Raw genomic sequence first — 19,342 nt, 5'->3', positions numbered from 1 at the left:
ATCGCTAGCACAGAGAGCAAAATTGTGCTCTCTGAGCTAGAAAAGCCAAATATCCGGTTTAATAACCAGAAATTCCACTCTAATATTCCCAGGAACGGCAACTTCTGGGGAGCTACCGCCTGAGACAAGGTACTCACCAGAAGCAGCCCTGGGAAAGGGCCAGATCAGAAAGAGGAGTAACAAAAAGTAGCAGTAAATTTACAGTGCATTTGTTTTGTTTTTTTAAAGGGGCCAATGACCCCTATTTCAAAGCTAGAATGAGTTAGAAAAATGAAAATAACCCAAAACTATAAAAAAAAAATCAAAGGCCAACTGAAAGTTTGCTTAGAATTGGCTATTCTTTAACATACGGTAAAGGTGAATCGCCCCTTTAAATATAAAGGTGTGTGGAGCGGTTCCTGAAACTTAATTGGATTTGGATAATACACCTGCCTTCTTCTCCCAAAATGGTAGGCACCCCCAAGTAAGTGCGTCTGCTTTCTACCTCTAGTTCTAACCGTGTTACCAAATGAGAAAGCGCCCGTGGTAGTCTCCACCCATTATAGGGAGACTGAAGGACAAAACTTAGTTTGGGCACAGCACATCCACTTCCAGAATATGTGATTTAACATTGAATTAACATGTTACGCGGAAATTTTCACTAAATACATTCAGCAGTGAGTACCTCACCTGCACCCTGCACTTTGCCAACAACTGGGGTATCCTGTCTAACGCCCCTTTCCCCGGACCTGTAGCCTTGCCAGACATCATAACCCCGCTTCTCAGTGCGCCGCCATATTTAGCTAGTCTCAGCCTATCAGATTCTCAACGTTTGTCGCTTACTTGAGAAGACATTGGCTGACGCTCAGGCGGCGGACAAAGTGTGCAGAGTGGGTGGAAGTCTCGCGGTGATTGGTAGGAAAGGTTTCCGGGTGTCGTGACGTCATTGAGCTTCAAGACAAGAATGGCAATGCTGGACAGATTGGCATTCCTTCAGCAGGTAGCGGGGGTTTCTGGGTGTTAAACATTGTCTTATTAACAAGATACACATCAAGTGCATTATAGATAAAATCGCGGTTGAGATTCTACTTCCCCTTTGTCAGTGGTTCCTAGATAGCCTAGAGCCAACAGGGTTGTGGGCCCTTTAACAGGTGGATATCCCTCATATAGAACTGCCAATCTTTTTCCCATAGTACAGAGTAAGTGGGAGGCACAAAATTCACGCACAGAGAGAGAGGTTCCGAAATGTCTGAAATTATTAGGCTCCCGTGTTATTGAGTGTTTTGTCTCTGACTCATCTCCTCTTGTGAGTATAATTTACAGTGGAACCAAGATTTTACTGTTGCCAGGATACTGTGTCAGAACAGTGTACATTCCAGGATAACATGAATTCCAGGAGCAGACACAGTCTGCTTGTATGGGACTGTAAAAACACAGCACCGGGGTATTATGAGTTATGAGTTGTAGTTAAAGAACAGTTGCTTGCCACAAATTGGGCCCTATGTGTTTTGTGTCATTGTGAAGCGGTCACGTTCATCTTATGGGCCATCAGCCGAGTGTTGGATAATGCCAAGATTGGGCACAAACTCCTTTAGCTTTTGTACAGGGTATTGGTTGTTTTTGTATTTGCCCTTGTATGTTCAGTGTATACACCCATTTATTGTAAAGTAAGGGTTGCCACCTTTCATGACAATGCTGGAGACATCTTAGGGCGGACTGATGACAGCAAAGTCAGGCAATTGGCCAGTTGCTGCATCAGTCTCAGAAAATTCTTCCTGCTTTTCCTACGTTGGAAAACTGGTCAGTCAGTTTTGCTCGGAAATCCTAACAAAAAAAGTGATGTCCGGGTCAAAATCAGACAGGTGGCAATCCTATGTACAGAAATGAAGAGCAGAGAGGCTTATTATTAACATGCATTTATATAGCGCCAACATATTTCACAGGCTTACCACTAGAATGGTGCATTTTGGACTTTTTTTGGGCTCCACTTCTTGAGATGCAATATTTGTTTGGTCAGTTAGGGTCCCTTTCGCTTATGACAAGGTTACAGATGTATGAAAATGTAGTTAAATCGTCATTTGCCTATAGTTCCAGACTGATATCGACTCACAGGAGTAGAAAAAAAAAGCACAAAATAGCTAGCCATCAGAGTATAAATGAGTAAAGAGCATGTGGCCCAAATACATCTTCAAATTGCTCTCACATGGGTAAATGATACATGAAGTTTGAATATGTAGCTGAATCCAGCTTATAGGGAATAAGTACCCCCTCATACAAATATAAGGATAAATGAGCATGAAAAGTAAAAAGCCACACATTATATTTTAAAGACACATGGCAACTGATATGATGATATGAAAACAATGCCTGCCATTTCAGAGCAGGGTTAAAAAAATAGTAAACATTTCTCTATATCTGCCTGTAAATCCTAGTCTGATGGTTCCTTAATTCCATTCTCAATAGACATAGCAATATTCACAAACAAATTTGCAGTCTTCGTTGTATTTTTTTTTACTTTTTGTGTTTTTTTTAATTACTTGCCCTTCAGCCTGAAATAAAAAATGGGTCAGTGATTCCAAAAATAGAAAGTACATCAACCCCCAATGCTACATTTTAGCATTGTTGTTATCATTTGATTGTTTCTGTTAAGACCTTATCCTATGGATTTTCCAGTATGACATTCAAACAGATTTAAAAATTTAATGTTAAATTATCAAATACCGAGCTTTTGTTTACTTCTGTTCACAGCTGCCATTGCTTTTAAAGGGGACTTCAGATGATGATACTCCCTGTCCTGGGTACCTGTATGAGGAATTTGCCAGTATCCTTTATCTTATTTCAAGGGTATTCAACTACAGTGCAAAAAAATGTGGCCCTGACCTATAACCCAAAGCAATCACCCATCTGATACTAAGCAGGTTTGAAGAGATACATCATTGTCGTTCGATTATGCAATTAATGGGTTAATAAGGAGTAGGACAGTGTGGGATTTTTCCGTCTACTAGAAAATCATAAAAACATTAAATAAGCTCAAAGGGCTAGTTCTGATTCCAGTAAGGAATCGGATATTAATTATATCTCAGTTTGGATAATGTACAACATACTGTTTTATTATTATTATAATAGAGAAAAGGGAAGAAATAGTTTTAAAAAATTTGGATTATTTGGATAAATGGAGTCTATAAGAGAAGGACTTTCCTTAATTCTAAGCTTTCTGCATAATGGGTTTCCAGATAACAGATACCATACCTGTAGTAGAAAGCCAAAGTAGGGTATCAGTAGAAAATCAAATGATTGTAGTACAGGTATAGGATCTATCTAGAATCTGTCTATCTGGAATGGTTAGGACCTGGGATTTTCCAAAAATGGGCCCTTTCCATAAGTTTCATAATTTTAATATCACCATACCTTAAAGGGTTGTTCACATACAAAGCGGTGTTCACTGCTCCATGTTCATCACTTAATTTAAAGGGGTGGTTTTCCTTTACGTTGACTTTTTACTATGTTATTGAATGGCCTGTTCTTAGCAATTTTTCAATTAGTAATTTTTTTATAGATTTTTAATTATTTATCAGCTTATTTTACATCTTTCCAGCTTTAAGATGATGGGGTCAATTACCCAGCAGGCAAAAAATTCTCTGTAAGGCTACAATTTTATTGTATTTGTTATTTGTTATTATTTGTTTCTCCTTTTCATCATTCAAACATGTCTGGATGCTAGGTTAAGATGGACTCTAATGAATACCAGTTGCAAATACTAGTGATGTGCAGGACCCATGGGTTTGGGCGAGCTTGGAACAATTAATTTACATTTTTGGCTGGTCACAGTCAGATGCGGACCACACCACCTGTGACATTGTTATGTCCACTTCATGCTTCTGCCATCTCTGTATATATATTTGTGCCTGTGTCACCCCATTTCATATTTATCTGCAATAATAAAATTCTATATTGTAGAGATTTGTGGGTTGATAAAAAGTAAACAAACAAACCCAGTAAGCCATCTGTTTATATACCTGCTCCCAACGGACCTGTCAGCGATGCCACCAAAGGAGGCTGGGGTGACACAGGCACAAATATATATACAGAGATGGCAGAAGCATGAAGTGGACATAACAATGTCACATGTGGTGTGGTCCGCATCTGACTGTGACCAGCCAAAAATGTAAATTAGTTGTTCCAAGCTCGCCCAAACCCATGGGTCCTGCACATCACTAGTATTTGCAACTGGTATTCATTAGAGTCCATCTTAACCTAGCATCCAGATATGTTTGAATGACGAAAAGGAGAAACAAATAATAACAAATACAATAAAATTGTAGCCTTACAGAGAATTTTTTGCCTGCTGGGTAATTGACCCCATCATCTTAAAGCTGGAAAGATGTAAAATAAGCTGATAAATAATAAAAAATCTATAAAAAAATTACTAATTGAAAAATTGCTAAGAACAGGCCATTCAATAACATAGTAAAAAGTCAACGTAAAGGAAAACCACCCCTTTAAATTAAGTGATGAACATGGAGGCATTGCAGGCATTCAGAGGCATTCTGGCTGCAGCCAGAAAACTGGGAAGATATGCCAGAGATCAACCAGATGAAAATGCAGCTCAGTGATGATGCCGCTTCCCCTCCAGCCTCCCTGCACTCTCCCCAGACCAGAATGGAGACTCGCAGCAGGCCACACCAGACCAGCCTACACTAGCTGAGATAATGACACTCATCACTAATAACTATGCGGTCACAATTGGCAAAATTGATGATCTTAAGTCTGATCTGGCTTTACTTAAACTAAAAATCAGAGAGTGTACCACAGAGGCAAAAAGACGTATTAGTACCCTGGAAGATACCACAGCCTCCATACCGGATAACCTTAACAACATGACACAACAAATAAGAGACCTTACAGCTAAAGCAGATGATTTGGAGAATAGACTGAGTAGAAATAACATCAGATTGGTGGGTCTTCCCGGAAAGAGCGGAGGGGGCACTCCTGAAATATTTGTTGAGAATTGGCTCAGAGAAAAGCTGGGAAATGAAACCTTTTGCTTATCCTTTATTGTGGAGCGAGCTCATAGAAATACTGCCCGTGCCCCCTGACAGGAGCTCATCCAAGGCCTCTCATTGCAAGGCTGTTAAACTACAGGGATCAAGATCGTTTACTCCTGGAAGCCCGGAAAAAACAGGAAATCATGCATGATTTTTATATATATATATATATATATATATATATATATATATATATATATATATATATATATATATACGGATTTCTCCATTGTGCTATGCAAACAGCGCCTTAAATTTATGGAAGCCGATAGAAGACTACGCCAGCACAATCTACCATACAGGTGATCTACTCCGCTGGGAGTATTTATGCCATTTGTGAACATGAGACGCATAGTTTCAACCGACACCAAGGGATGCTCGTTGTCGCCCCAGCTCTTTGCCATCGCTATGGAGCCTCTATCTTGCCTAATCCCCTGACATTGCCGGCCAATTGGCCCCCAAAAAGAGAAATTGTCTGTTATTTGCAGATGATACTCTGATACATATCTGGTGCATCCGCTTCATACTTAGATGCGGCAGTGTCCATACCCGTACAAGATACTCTGGTCTAAAAATTAATTGGTCAAAATCCACTTTATTCTCTATAGACACCCTTAAGGTGGCCATAGACTTAAAGATCCACTCGTTTGGCAACATCGCCAAACGAGCGGATCTTTCCCCAATATGCCACTAAACTGCATGGCTATATCGGGGGTAATTCGAGCGTTCGGCCGTATGGCCGAACAATCGAATTACGATGCGCCAAGCTGCTCCGACGGGTCGGTCGGGTAAAAATCCAACCTTCCTGATCGATATCGTGGCCAGATATCGATCGGGAAGAACCGTCGGAAGCCCCCATACACGGGCAGATAAGCTGTCAAATCGGTCCAAACGACCGATATCGGCAGCTTTATCTGCCCGTGTATGGCCACCTTTACAGCCCATCCACGACAGACCTAAAGGGGTCTACAATGGACATCATACAAAAACAGGTTAATTGAATGATTTCTCTCTATAAACTTATCTAGGCTGCCCTGAAAAATTCAAGAAAACTTGGGACCCATTGATAGAAGCTCAACTACATATTACAGAGTAATGCAATGTGTAAGCAAATGGAAAAAAGATGCACAAGTGTCCCGACATTCCTTAAAAAACCTAGTAATTCCACAACACACCTACTAGATTCCCCATTCTAGTTTTAACAGAGAAGCAAGTATGACCACAAAAGTGACTTCCTGTTCCCTCATGCCTTCCCAGTTTATTCCAAGTTAGTGTTTGAACCCTCCCCCGATACAATAAGAAACAATCACAAGCCCAAGTGGTAAGTGGTTAAAATATTCATGGCATCTACACAGAACCTTTAACCACTCAACATTCCACTTATCAAACATCCAAGGTAGACAGGGCAAGGTCTTAAGATACCCCCTGCTTATGATTTTGCATTTAGCATTTAAGGATACATACTGTATTGTACTTACCTGTATGAATAATGTAATACCTACCTGTGAACTATTGATGTTATCCTTGTATACTCAATAAATTGAATTGTTCAAAAAAAGAACTATTTGCTTAAAATATTTTCTTTATAACAGGTTGCCACATGAGGAATCTCATATTTATAGGAAGCAGGGAAAGTTACGAGGTATCTAAAGTGAGCATTTTATGTATGCTTGTTAGTCATGTCTTGGATATGTGTCGTGATTGTGCTAGAATTGTAATTAATGGGCAGCATAATGCCTAGGATGGTTGAGTGTTAGCAGATGTGAAGTATTATGTGTGTGTTACTGTTGTGCCCTTAATATTGCACTGCAGAGATCTCATACGAGTCTGTAGGAAGTTGTCAGTGTCTTCTGGAATATCTGCTGAACCGTCTGCAGACCAGCTCATGTCATGTAAAGCTAAAGGTGAGCTCAGAGTTCAGTGTATAGATGTCATTTTGTGGTCCCAGGGGTTGTCTCAATTTCATATTCTTCCACACCACCAGGTACTGAAAATTCTTCTGTCGCTGTGCTTCCACGGATCTCCGCAGTTCATTCAAGACCTCAGACGTAATTCTGCTTATATACAGGAGGCTGCAGGTATCAATGATCTAACCATGTGTGGAGACAAATCACAGAAGAGTTACTATTACAATTACCATAACACTGTACCTTAGAATCCCATGGTATATCTCACAAAGTTTAGTTCATTGCAAGGAGCCAACCAGGTGACCGTTTAAATGTAATGTGTATACTCCAGACTTGGAAACTGACAGATATTTTACTTTCTTAGCATCAGTGATGTATTTTATTTAATTGATTTTCGGTTTTAATCCTTAGTGGACATCCCATACATATCTACAGGACTAACAAACTCATGTAGACTAAAAAGAAGTAAAACAGAGCAAGCTGTGCAGTATTAAAGGAGGATAAGTTTGCTGTTGAGGTTATTGGCGATGAACGTTACATTTTACAACTCAGGTCATTTCAATTTGCAGCAGTTAGTGGACCCCCAGACCCCCTTCATGGTATCAGTCTGTACCAGAAAGTTCGAGTCACAGCACAGGTGAGTGCTCTCTATGTTGTTCTCTGTGTTGATTGTTGTTATGTTGCTTCATAGCTGCTTTCATTGTTGTTTTTACTTTCTCTAGGAAATTGTGGGCAACTTATTCTCAGAGAGCATTCCCTCTCCGTCACATACAGTGTCGGCAAAAGAAAGATCCCAATCAGGTAACACAAAAGGCATCATTCTCAATCCACCGCATAGTGCTGCTTAGTAATATTACCCTTAAGAGCAGAATGGGGTTTAAAGGACAAGGAAAGTCTGAAGGAATTGCACCGCAATTCCTTCTGTGTTCAACTATTTAGCTGTTTAAGCCCATATGTTTAAAAAAAATAGTATATCTTAAAAAATACCCTTAGGGCAAGCTGAAAGCTTTGTGTATTCTTCTGCGCTGACCATATGTCTCCCTTCTTCTCCTGGCTCATGTCCCTGTAGTCTTGTTCATCTAATATTGCAGCATTTTATAAACAGTGTGGAGGGAACAGCAGACAAGAACTCATGGCGCGCAAGGGTCGACAGGTAGAGGAAATATCACTCAGGCGCAGTAGCTTGACTGTCGGCATTTTAATTCACTCTTTTACCAAGTAATCAAATGAGGCTGCAGGCAAAATATAAAAAGTTTTTGTGAAATATAGGTAGCAGTTCAGTACAGCAGGTGGTACTGTGTTTTAAGTTTTTCCTTGTCCTTTAACTTCTCAAAGCAGTCAAACATATTCTGCTGAATTGACACAGGTATTAGCTTTAATGTGTCAATTCCTGTGACTTTCTGTAAAATGTCCTTGCAATCAGGAAAGTTGTGATAAATGGGGAAAGTATCAAACTTTTCAAAATTGTTTGATATTACATAAATCATGCTTTTTTAAAGCACCAGTGACCAAGATGTTTAGATTGATAAATAGAAACTCTTATCATGTTTCCAATAGGAATGGGATCTCAGGCTTCCAGTGCTCCAGCTCTGCATGGGTTTGGATATTCACAAGAAGAGAAGAATTTAGGTGAGCCTTTCCCATCTTAAACAAGTGTTTAACTTTACAGGTCAAACCTTAGCAAATGTAAGTCCTTTCTGCCACCTATCCACTTTTGAAAATCTATTGAGGACAAGTAGCAGAAAAAAGTTGAAACTTCCCCAATTAAATACATCTATGATGGACATCTGGTCTGTTATTCCTAGCTCTGCATTTGTTTACATTTAAAGGAAATGTAAACCCATGAAACCGATCAATGTAAAATTGCTATTCTGAGCACTTTTACAGTTTTCATACATTTTATAGTATTTAAGATAAGAATTCTTACACTGCTAATATAATTAAAACTTTGGATAACTCTTCGCTGCTCAGTAACTTCATATTGTAACCTTATGATTTATCTGAAGTACTTAAAGGGGTTGTTCACCTTCCAAAACTTTTTCCACTTCAGTTGTTTTCAGATTGTTCACAATAAACAAAGACTTTTTTCAATTGCTTTCCATCTTTTATTTTGTACCGTTTTCCCAGAATTTAAGGTTAAAGACAGAGACAGATGAAAAGATTCGGGGAGAGTAATCGCCCGGCGTCAGGCGACGAAATCTCCCTGAAAATTCTCGTTTGTCTCTGCCCTTAAGTTTATGTTCCTGTCTCTGGTGTCTCAGTCTGGAAGCTCAGTGATCCAGGAGCATTCTAAACTGTTAGGGCAGACACACATGTGGAGATTCGGTGAGATTTCGTTTTCCGAAGTCGCCCGAAGTAGGAAACTTTGGGCAACTTCGGAAAATGAAGCACTCCGAGTGCCATGCCACCGGCAATTTAGATTCTAGCCGGCGGGAAGGAAGTTCAGGGAGATTAGTCACCCGAAGTAGACACAATTTGTCCCCAAATCTCCACGTCTGTCTCTGCCTTTACAATTTGCTACAATCAGTTGATACATTTCTCAGCAGTATCTGTGGAATATTAGCAACTATTATATCAATTCTATCAGCTGCCTTTAATGAAACTCAGGGAATCTGCACAGCATGGACAAACATAGCAAATGTATCAACTAAATGTAACAATTTAAAACAGCTAAAGACTCTGTGACCCCCCTAGAGCTGCTTCAGAAGGTGAAAATTTTAACTTTATTTTTGGTGAACCAAACTGAACGGAAAAACATGTTTGAAGGTGACAACCCATTTAAGAGAGAACTCCGGAGTTAGTGAAAACACCATAAAATGTTTTATTTTATCCCAGTGTAAGTATGTCACAGTATACTTAAAGGTAGTAACCAGTGTTACTGCCAAAGTTGCCCCAATACTACTAGATTCATAACACTAACCAGTGTTACTACCAAAGTTGGCCGAATACTACTAGATTCATAATACTAACTCAGTTTTGCTAGCAAAATTGCCCCAATACTACTAGATTCATAACACAAATTATTTGCTAAATATCGATATTTGTGCTTTTATTTGTAAAATAAAATTATGTTCCAATTTCTCCCAGGTAACTCTAAGGACACCTTTCTTAATGGTATACAGCGTGCAGCGGTAGCTGTGACACATTCCGTGCTGCCCGGTGCAGGATTATCTCATACACATGCATGTGAACAAGCAGATGATGCATATAAGCCAGTGGCCATACCTTCCACTGATAGGCGCCCACTGCCAGGAAATTCCCTTCCTACAAGTGCACACAGAGGTATGTTCTGACCATTTCACTGGTCTTGGCACATTTCCTTTTACTAGTCCTTTAAGTTCCACCAAGAGTAAAGGTTTTTTTTTTCTGAGGACTCCTATTGCAATCAGGGCCAGATTTTCATAGCGGGCACCCCTAGGCCCACTGTTGTACGTCGCCCCCATCCCCTCCCTTTTATTCGCTCAAATTTTCATCATCGGGACCAGACCAGACATGGGGATTGACTCACAGAAAATGACTTCGGAAACCGCCACGCAGCGTGTGCTTTAGCGCAGGCAACTTTTCATTTTATCGGATGCCTTTATCTGCTGGCCGGGAAATCCTCCTGTTGTGGCAGTAACCTTAGATCATTTGTAGTCGGATAAAGTCTTTCATCAAGGTCTTCTCATCACATTATCACAAAGGTAAATTTCTGCACTGGGGATATCTGCATTGAAATGTAAAAACTATTTTCCATTCTTCTTCTTGACATTTTGTATCTCCAGATATGTTAAGTGTTACTTGTTCTGTTACAACTAATAAAGTGTATACATATCAAAACAGGAAAATATTATTGCAACCAATGTCCCTGCAGCTATCGTTCAACTGCAGATTTGGTATTCACAGCATAACTGCACTTTCATCTCATTTCATCCTTGCTTAAAGAAACTGGACAGTAAGCTCTACAAAAGAAACTCGTATATATTTGATATGAGCACCTCAGTATTTCCTGCTTTCTCTCCTTATATAATTTTTATGAATGTAGGGTTTTCACCATATCAAGATCAATCTATCAAATCAATTTTATAACTGTCAGTGCTGTAATCAGTATTTGTCTGTTTCTGCACACTTTCTGATTTTCTAAACAATGTAGCAGAAGTCCGCTCTCCTTCAGCCGAGGGTCCATTTCTCACACTGGCTTGCATGTTTCTTCACAGGTCTGTTATATGGTTTTGTTTACACTGTTCAATAATCAGAACCACCAGAGCAGGGAATAGTAAAGGTACCGACAGTCGGTTACTACTACAAAATTGTTTTTCTCATCATTTACTGCAGGCTGTCACCGATCAGGTGTACCTGGGGGTGGGTGGGATGAAAGTGACAGTGGAAACAGTTCCCAGGAATCTCCTCATGACAAGTCTCCTCTCAGTCGTTCATCTGATGTTGGTAGCAAATCAGGAAGTGATGGACAGTCTCGGAACAGCCAACGAGAGAGCTTGGACATTACAGACAGGTAAATACAGTAGTGACGTGACCTTCAAGAAAGGTGGGCTACATCTCCTGAAAGAGATAAACCATTGGGACAAACGTGCCAAATTAACAGAATATTTATCTGTAGATTGTGTCGGTTTAAACATACTTAATAAAACGTATTTTCAGAGATATACAGTATTCACTTGCACAGACCTTTGATTGCTGGACAGGTATATTCAGACATACTGTACACACCTTTCTACTGTGTATGTAAGTATATGCACTTGCACAGAGCTTTAAAACTTCACAAGTAAATGCACAAAGCTTTTCCATATCTCACATATGCAGTCACATGCATAAAACATAGAACAGGGTGTTGCAGAGTCCTTTCCTGCCAAGAAACCACCAAGCATTACAGAAAAAAAGCTTAAAGAGTTCACTTCATAAATATGGCACATTATACACTTAATACATTCATATGAGAGATGAACCCATTTCAGCTTTGTGTATGCCTCATGTGAATGTATTGTGACTTTCTAGGGTAGAATTCACTCATCTGAGTGACTGCCAGCAAGAGGCACGATTGGTTCAGGAAGTGACATGGGGGAAGAGAGTTTTTCTTACCCAGGAGGAAAGTCAGCAGTTTGTCAGAGGGTGAGTATAACTATAAATGAGGCTTATAAGATTATTTGTATGACAAAGATACCTAAATTCTCTCTTACCCCCAGGCATGGGATTGCAATGACAGGGTATCCTCTACTCCAGACATTGCTATCTACATATATCAGGGCCCCTTATACATATACAAAAGGAAATTAAAAATAGCCTATTCATGGAAAAATACATGAAAGATCAACATAACTTGTAAACTCACTGCATTTTCCATTCTGCTTTAACATAAGCTCAAAACTATGAATAGTAAGGCATACTTATTAACACTATTTTATACTTAAAGATCTGTAGGAACCAGGTCCGGACTGAGAATTAAAATAGGCTTTGCCATTTCAGGTAAAAGAGGCCCAAACCGCCCCCACCAGTCCACTAAATACTGACTTTCTATGGGACCTTATAGCAGCCCCTCTGGCATTTGCCAGAACCCACAGATTGCCAGTCCGGGCCTGGTAGGAACACAAGCAATCCGCGGCCAGCTACACTTGTTTTTATTCCTAATACTGCCTTGTAGAGTCTCAGCTTCTGTATGTTTTTAGCATACTGTCTTTTACCATTGCAGGCTGTGAAATCTCAGTCACTTATAAGTCTAACAGGTTATATCTCATACAGGAAACTGTACTATGCATTATTAATAATGGTGGAAAGGCTGGTGGACCCTGAAAGGACAGTATGCAACATATATGCAGAAGCTGAGGGACTTGAGGAACACCCATTTAATCCAGCTGCATTTTGTTAAAATAAAACTTTTCAAAAACATATGTAAAGCTCTTGGGTTTAGAAAAATAAAATATAATGGAAGACTTTATCCCTTGTAAGTTTCAGATCTTCAGTTGGATTTACTCATTTGAAACGTGCCATTTAGGCCTTGCTCTACTGGTTAACCCCCCCCCCCCCCATTTACTTCATACCACAAACTTCTTTGGCTTCTTATAATGGGGTTATAGAACCAATAGGAGTTGTGTGAGAAGTCACCACAATCTTGGAGCCAACCTGCACTGAAACAGTGGCTGCTAATGCAAGGCTTAAAGGTGTAACAATAAAAACTGGGTAAATAGGCTGTGCAAAATAAAAAATGCTTTCAATAGAGTCAGTTAGCCAAAAATGTAATATATAAAGGCTGGAGTGACTGGAGCTCTAACATAATAGTCAGAACACTATGGGGGTTATTTACTAAACTCCGAATGCAAAAGTCATGAGAAATTAGTGATTTTTTTTTTTTTTACAATATCTGACTTTTAAAAAAAATCACGAATTTTTAGGAATTTATTAAACCCCGAATCTGAAAATCCGGCATCTCAGACTTGTCGAGGTTGCATATAAGTCAATGGGAGAAGTCCCAATGATTTTTTGAGTTTTCGGATGAAAAATCCGTAAAAACCACGAAAATTTTCGGGAAAGTGTATTAATAAAAAGCCCAAAAAACCTGTGCGGATTTGGTCTGAGTTTTTTTCAGAAAATATTGAGATAAATTCAGACTTTGATAAATAACCCCCTAAGTCTTGCTTTGCAGCTCTCTTGGTTTCCACTGATTGGTTACCAGGCAGTAACCAATCAGTGACTTGACAGGGGCCATATGGGTCATAACTGCATGCTGAGGATCAATTGCAAACTCACTGAACAGTTATGTCCCATTTGGTCCCCCTTAAAGATGCTGACTAACTCAGAATTAGAGAGCTGAAAAGCAGGAAGCTGTGCGCTATTGTTTTAATCATACAGTCACTCTGGCTTTTGTAGAGTATATTTTTGGCTAACTATATTAGAAACATTTTTTATTTTGCACATACTATCTATTTACCCAGTTTTTATTTGTACACTGAACTGCTCCTTAAAACCGCAACCTGTGCCAGCATCAATTCAGGTCTTAGCATACCTCATAAGTCTATTAGAGAAAGAATACATCTTTTTCAGTTTTCTCCACCCTCTCCTTCCATGACCCGTCCTCATTTTTGAAGTAAGGTGAAGTAATATATAATGTGGCTTGGGGCTTATTGATTCTAGTTATCTGCTGTTGAGCTTTGTTTCTTAAATTATTAAAATATCTATTCTAGATGTTCCCTGTTGAACTGTGAAGTTGTGTTTGAGATGTTAAACTGCTCGCTAACAGATGACAGTAACTGCATCAAATTGGTATGTCTTTGACCACGTGGGTTGCTCGATGACTTCTCCACATCTTGTTGCAATCAGTGTTCACTCTTATATGAACAATAACACCAAAAACTCAAAGTGTATCAAAGTAATTAAAATATAATGTAGTGTTGACCTGCACTGGTAAAATCTTTGTATTTGCTTCAAAAAGACTGCTATAATTTATGTAAATAAGCTGCCGTATAGTCATGGGGGTAGCCATTTAAGATGGAAAAAAGAAGGAAAGGCATAGGATACATAGCAGACAACAGATAAAACACCATTGTATTCTGCAGGATTTATCTGTTGGTAAGTTACTGCGATTCATTTCAAAAGCACCGAATTGTAATACTTTATGTGTCTTTGCCCTAAATGGCTGCTGTTGTGGATACACAAGCAGCTTATTTATATAAACTATAGTAGCATTTCTGCTGATAATCATCTCCAGTTTGCAATTTCATCTATCTTTTTGCTAGGGTCCTAATTACAAACGCAACCATGCACTGATTTCAAAAAGAGACTGGAATATGAATAAAAGAATGTCTGAATAGAAAGATGAGCAATGCAAAGTAGCAATAACAATAAATTTGTAGCGTTACAGAGCATTTGTTTTTAAGATGGGGTCAGTTACCCCCATTTGAAAGCTGGAAAGTATCAGAAGAAACAGGCAAATAACTCAAAAGTATAACATATAAATAATGAAGACCAATTGCAAAGTTGCTAGGAATTATAGGACATTCTATAACATACTAAAAGTTTCATCAAAAAGAGAAACACCCATTTAAGCTATGTGCTCATGTGTGCACACAAGTTATACAACAAATCTGGAATGCACAAATTTGCTCAGAGATATTTCTGTCCATGCTGGCAACCGTCCACTGGCCTGTGCACACAGTTTTTAAAAAGACACAACAGGAGATTAATAACCTGTTACATATTTCCCATAATTCCTTTTAAATACTAAGGGCTCATTATGTGCTCTCACCAAAGCCTCTAGAGAAGGCTTACTCACTGGTTCTACTAGTGCAAATGCAAAGTGAAGCAACATTACAGATTCTATAAAGCCAGGTCTTATCAATGTTTTCTACCTACAGCGCTCCATGTGTGCGATATCCTCCCTCATGGCCTCTGACCTCCTGTCACATGAACACATGATAGCAGTTGTCAGGCAAAACTTGCAGACATTAACTGGAGGACCACCAGGGCCAGTGAAGGACAAGGCCACCAAGGTGAGGAGATACCATCCTGTTACTTTTCTTGGTGACACTGTGGATGATTGTCCTTTCTCAAGAAAAAAAAAACATTTCTGGGGTGCAAATACAGCAATATATCACTAAGGGGACACATGGTAAATTAGTGCTGGATGTATTGTGCCAGAACAGATTACCCCTGCTGGCAATTAGTGATGTGCAGGATTACCTGAATCCTGCGGTGACCCACAGGTTGGCCACTGATTGGGCTATTTTGGGTTTAAATTTAGTCAACCATTTCAGGTAAGAGGGTGCAGTTCAGACTGGGGAAGTACACTCCTCCACTGCTCCTGATGATTCTTTATCTTGGAACCAGAGGAAACAGTTTAACATGACCCTCCCTTACATCTTACAGTTGCTTATCTGTACATAATATTCCTATAGACATTACAAGATACACTTCAAATAGCTGGGAAATAGCTCATAGTCCAAGTTAATCCAGGGACTAGTCCGGTTGCCATTTTGGAGTCAGGAAGGAATTTTTTGCCTTCCTCTGGATCAACTGGCAGATAGGTCGTTAATTAAAGAAAAAAAAAAAAGGTTGAACTCGATGGACATGTGTCTTTTCTCAACCTTACTTACTATGTTACTATGTTCATATGTTTGGTTAGTTTAGCAGAGTTCCAAGTTAGTAAGACCTACATTTTTTTTCTTAGATTCTGCGCCAGTTTCAAGCGCTTACTCAGAATTTTTCTGAAAGAGGAGCTGTGCATCATGAGACTTCCCCTTCCCCCACCACACACTGCTCTTTGGATTTATTCGCTGATGTTATTCCTCATTCTGTGGTGAGCGGTTTACTGACATCGCTAAGTGTCCCCTCATCACCTACTTTAAATGTTCAGAACACTGTTTGTTCTCTACAGAATGGGGCTGCAAACCAAAAAAATCCAAATGGGAGCACTGAGAAAAGTGATCCAGCTGAAGAATTAAGAGTAGAGACTGGTGACCACATAAGCACAAATATACACGTGTCTCTGTTTGAAGGCATGGAACTAGTAGGAACAATGAAATCCAGTCACAAAGAAGATACTATAGGATACAGGGCCGGAGGACTTTCTGTTGAACCTGCAAAGGAAGAACCATCTAAGCCAACCCTGTCCTCTGTCTTTTCATTTCTAAACACTTGATGCAACATAAGATAAGATTATTTATTTGTCACGTGCATAGTTATACAAGTACAACATGCAGTGAACTGCATCCTGGTTCACTTTTTTAAACTGTGCAAAATTAAAACATACTAGTTAAATACTACAACTAAGTACGAAAGGATTACCATAAAAAAAATCTAAAATTTAGAATAAAGTATAGCAGCAGAGCATATGTAGTACAAGATGAACCTGTGGCCTTCACCAGGTGAACTTGCCCCAAGCACTCACATAAAACTATCAGAGTCTGGTTTCTATGAATTAAATATTTTTTGTCTGTGTGAATGAATATCTGCATGTGGAGCTGCACAAAGACAGAGAGCAAGTCATGCGATGAACTAAAGGACCAATAATGGTCCTTGACACAGGATGTATTATCCACCAAAAGAAGTGCCTGAATATGGCTGGCAAGCATCTTATTTAGTAGAATTCCATTCAATTAATCTCCCCAACTGAGACTATGCACAATGTGCCATGGGCCTTAAAGTTTGCAAATGCCCATCCAGTACTTTCAAATAAACTAGTTTGCAAGTGAAAAAGTTTTCATTTTGTGGTGCTATGGTAATCCATGAATATCATTAGACTCCTGTATATCTCCCATTGTGTTCTACACAATTTATCTATTATCTGTTATGTAAATGTGGGCTCTAAAAGCCTAGTTTTGACTTGAATGGCTATTGATGCCTCTAGCAAACACACAGTTTGTTCCAGTGCAAGGTAATAGTAAATCATATTTAATGTACGTATACATAGTCTTTGATGTTACTGGTCAAAACACACCACAAATTATGTTATGCACAAATAATTTTATTTATAACCTGGACATACAGTTTTTAAAAATGTGCACAGGAAAAAATATTACACGTAAAGTATTGCCCATTGGAATTTGAGGGAACATTGGACAGTATTTGCAAATATTACTTTACATCAATCAGGTATTGTTTTAGCATTAACAAATTTAAATATAAGGATTTCCACCTATTGATAGTTATGTTTTGTCTCATGCATTGGTTGTTTTGCGCCGTTCTTCAGTGTGTTATAGCAACAAGATGGCCACAAGTGGCCTGATTACTAAGCAATCCTCATTCATTTTGGACATGCACAGTCATATTGCAATTCCGATTTGTCGAGCAAATCTCAAAGGAATTGGGCTGTAGCTGAGAATCCCTTCACTTCCAGGTGAGATGATGTCCTCCCACAGATGCAAATGTTGGCAGAGCACTCCTGTCTAGACAAACTACTTTAAACTTTTTAAAAGGTAACAGAATTCTACAAAAGTATTAGGTGTGTGTGTAATGTTTAATGAGCAGTGTCTTCTATACCTTCTGCATCAGTCAGTATTTGTATGGTATACACCGTGCAATTGTACTACTTTGTGGGCTGTGGAAGTACTTTATAAATACATGTTATTATTAATAGTAATAATGTATTTTTATTATGGCAGCTAGGTGTTATTTCTCAATGAGTTGCCAAAGAATGCCAAACAGAATACTCTGCACATGCACCACTGACATGAAGCTGCTTTCATATATCATATATTTAATTTAAAGAGATACTGACACCAGAAATTAAACAATTTTTTTACATATGTCATAATGCATTTGAAAGCTACTTATAAATTTGCCATGACGTATTTGCACAATGCTTTTACATTACCTGTCTGATGCCCCATGTTCCTGTATGAGGGGGCTGCCATACATGTGCAGCAGGAGTCCATTAACATTAGAAACTTTAACTGACAGACTGAAGTTGGCAAAAAAGTCAGTTTTAGAAACGTCATTTAACAATAACTTTCAAAAACAAACCTCTCAGCAAAAAACGATCAGAATGACCTATATGTAACTTTAGGGGGCACATTTACTTAGCTCGAGTGAAGGATTAGAATGAAAAATACTTCGAATTTCTAAGTATTTTTTTGGCTACTTCGACCTTCAACTACGACTTTGAATCGAATGATTCAAAGTAAAAATCGTTATTCAACCATTCGATCACTTTGACCACCTACTTCGCCACCTAAAACCTACTGAGCACCAATGTTAGCCTATGGGGAAGGTCCCCATAAGCTTTCTAAGCTATTTTTGATCGAAGGAAAATCCTTCGATCGATGGATTAAAATCCTTCGAACCGTTCAATTTGAAGGATTTAATCATTTTTCTTCAATCGTTCGCTAAAAGCATTTGTGGTAAATCCTTTGACTTTGATATTCGAAGTCGAAGGATTATACTTCGAGGGTCCCTCGATATTCAACCAATAGTAAATGTGCCCCTTAATGTACAAAATTTAAAATTAAAAAATGTAATTTTAAAATGTTCTTTTTAGTGTCAGTATCACTTTAATATACAGTATATTTTATATATATATATATATATATATATATATATATATATATAGTTCCGTGTGCGCACTCTTACGGATCGAAATTACGAAGATGGGTGCGTTGGTCTAATCACATTAGCGCCGAAACGTTGGATATGCATTGTAAATAAAACACATTTGCATTCACAGTAAACGAAGTGCGGGTCCATTTGCAAAGCTATATATATATATATATATATATATATATATATATATATATATATATATATGTATGTATATAAAATATTGCTTATATACAATATTAAGTAATAAAGGATGGTAGTAGACGCAGTTTCAAACCTTTGTGGATCAGGAGACTGCAATTTCTTGTTTTAGGACAAAATAAATGTTTATCTGTTAATATTCCATAACCATATCAACTAAAGCATAAATATACTGCAGTGTAAACATTC

General features: G+C 38.7%; 1 protein-coding gene across 2 annotated transcripts; it reads left to right on the top strand.

The window, feature by feature from the left end:
* Positions 1-645: 645 nt before the first annotated feature.
* On the top strand, positions 646-17,557 carry tepsin.S (ENTH domain containing 2 S homeolog). 2 transcript variants are annotated; one of them, XM_018238331.2, is made up of 13 exons: positions 646-979; positions 2,728-2,800; positions 6,837-6,928; positions 7,009-7,102; positions 7,501-7,568; positions 7,654-7,732; positions 8,489-8,560; positions 10,019-10,213; positions 11,246-11,423; positions 11,924-12,037; positions 14,104-14,182; positions 15,274-15,408; positions 16,086-17,557. In XM_018238331.2, exons 1-13 carry the CDS (start codon positions 944-946, stop codon positions 16,554-16,556), a joined length of 1,686 nt encoding a protein of 561 aa, XP_018093820.1. In that variant the 5' UTR covers positions 646-943; the 3' UTR covers positions 16,557-17,557. The 2 variants fall into 2 exon arrangements, with proteins under 2 accessions (XP_018093820.1, XP_041433825.1); XM_041577891.1 differs by lacking the exon at positions 646-979 and adding an exon at positions 1,003-1,285 and having other exon boundaries at positions 6,839-6,928.
* Positions 17,558-19,342: the final 1,785 nt, after the last annotated feature.

The sequence above is a fragment of the Xenopus laevis genome, chromosome 9_10S (genome assembly GCF_017654675.1).
Source record: "Xenopus laevis strain J_2021 chromosome 9_10S, Xenopus_laevis_v10.1, whole genome shotgun sequence".
NCBI lineage: Eukaryota > Metazoa > Chordata > Amphibia > Anura > Pipidae > Xenopus > Xenopus laevis.
The sequence above is the reverse complement of the archived record's forward strand: the minus strand, read 5'-3'. Positions and strand labels throughout refer to the sequence as shown.

Bases quoted from the DNA above. Each gene is read 5' to 3' on its own strand.
- tepsin.S (XM_018238331.2), top strand. From the start codon at position 944: ATGGCAATGCTGGACAGATTGGCATTCCTTCAGCAG. The intron at 7,103-7,500 runs GTATCAATGATC...TTCAATTTGCAG, and splicing joins TTATATACAGGAGGCTGCAG to CAGTTAGTGGACCCCCAGAC. The intron at 7,569-7,653 runs GTGAGTGCTCTC...TACTTTCTCTAG, and splicing joins AAGTTCGAGTCACAGCACAG to GAAATTGTGGGCAACTTATT.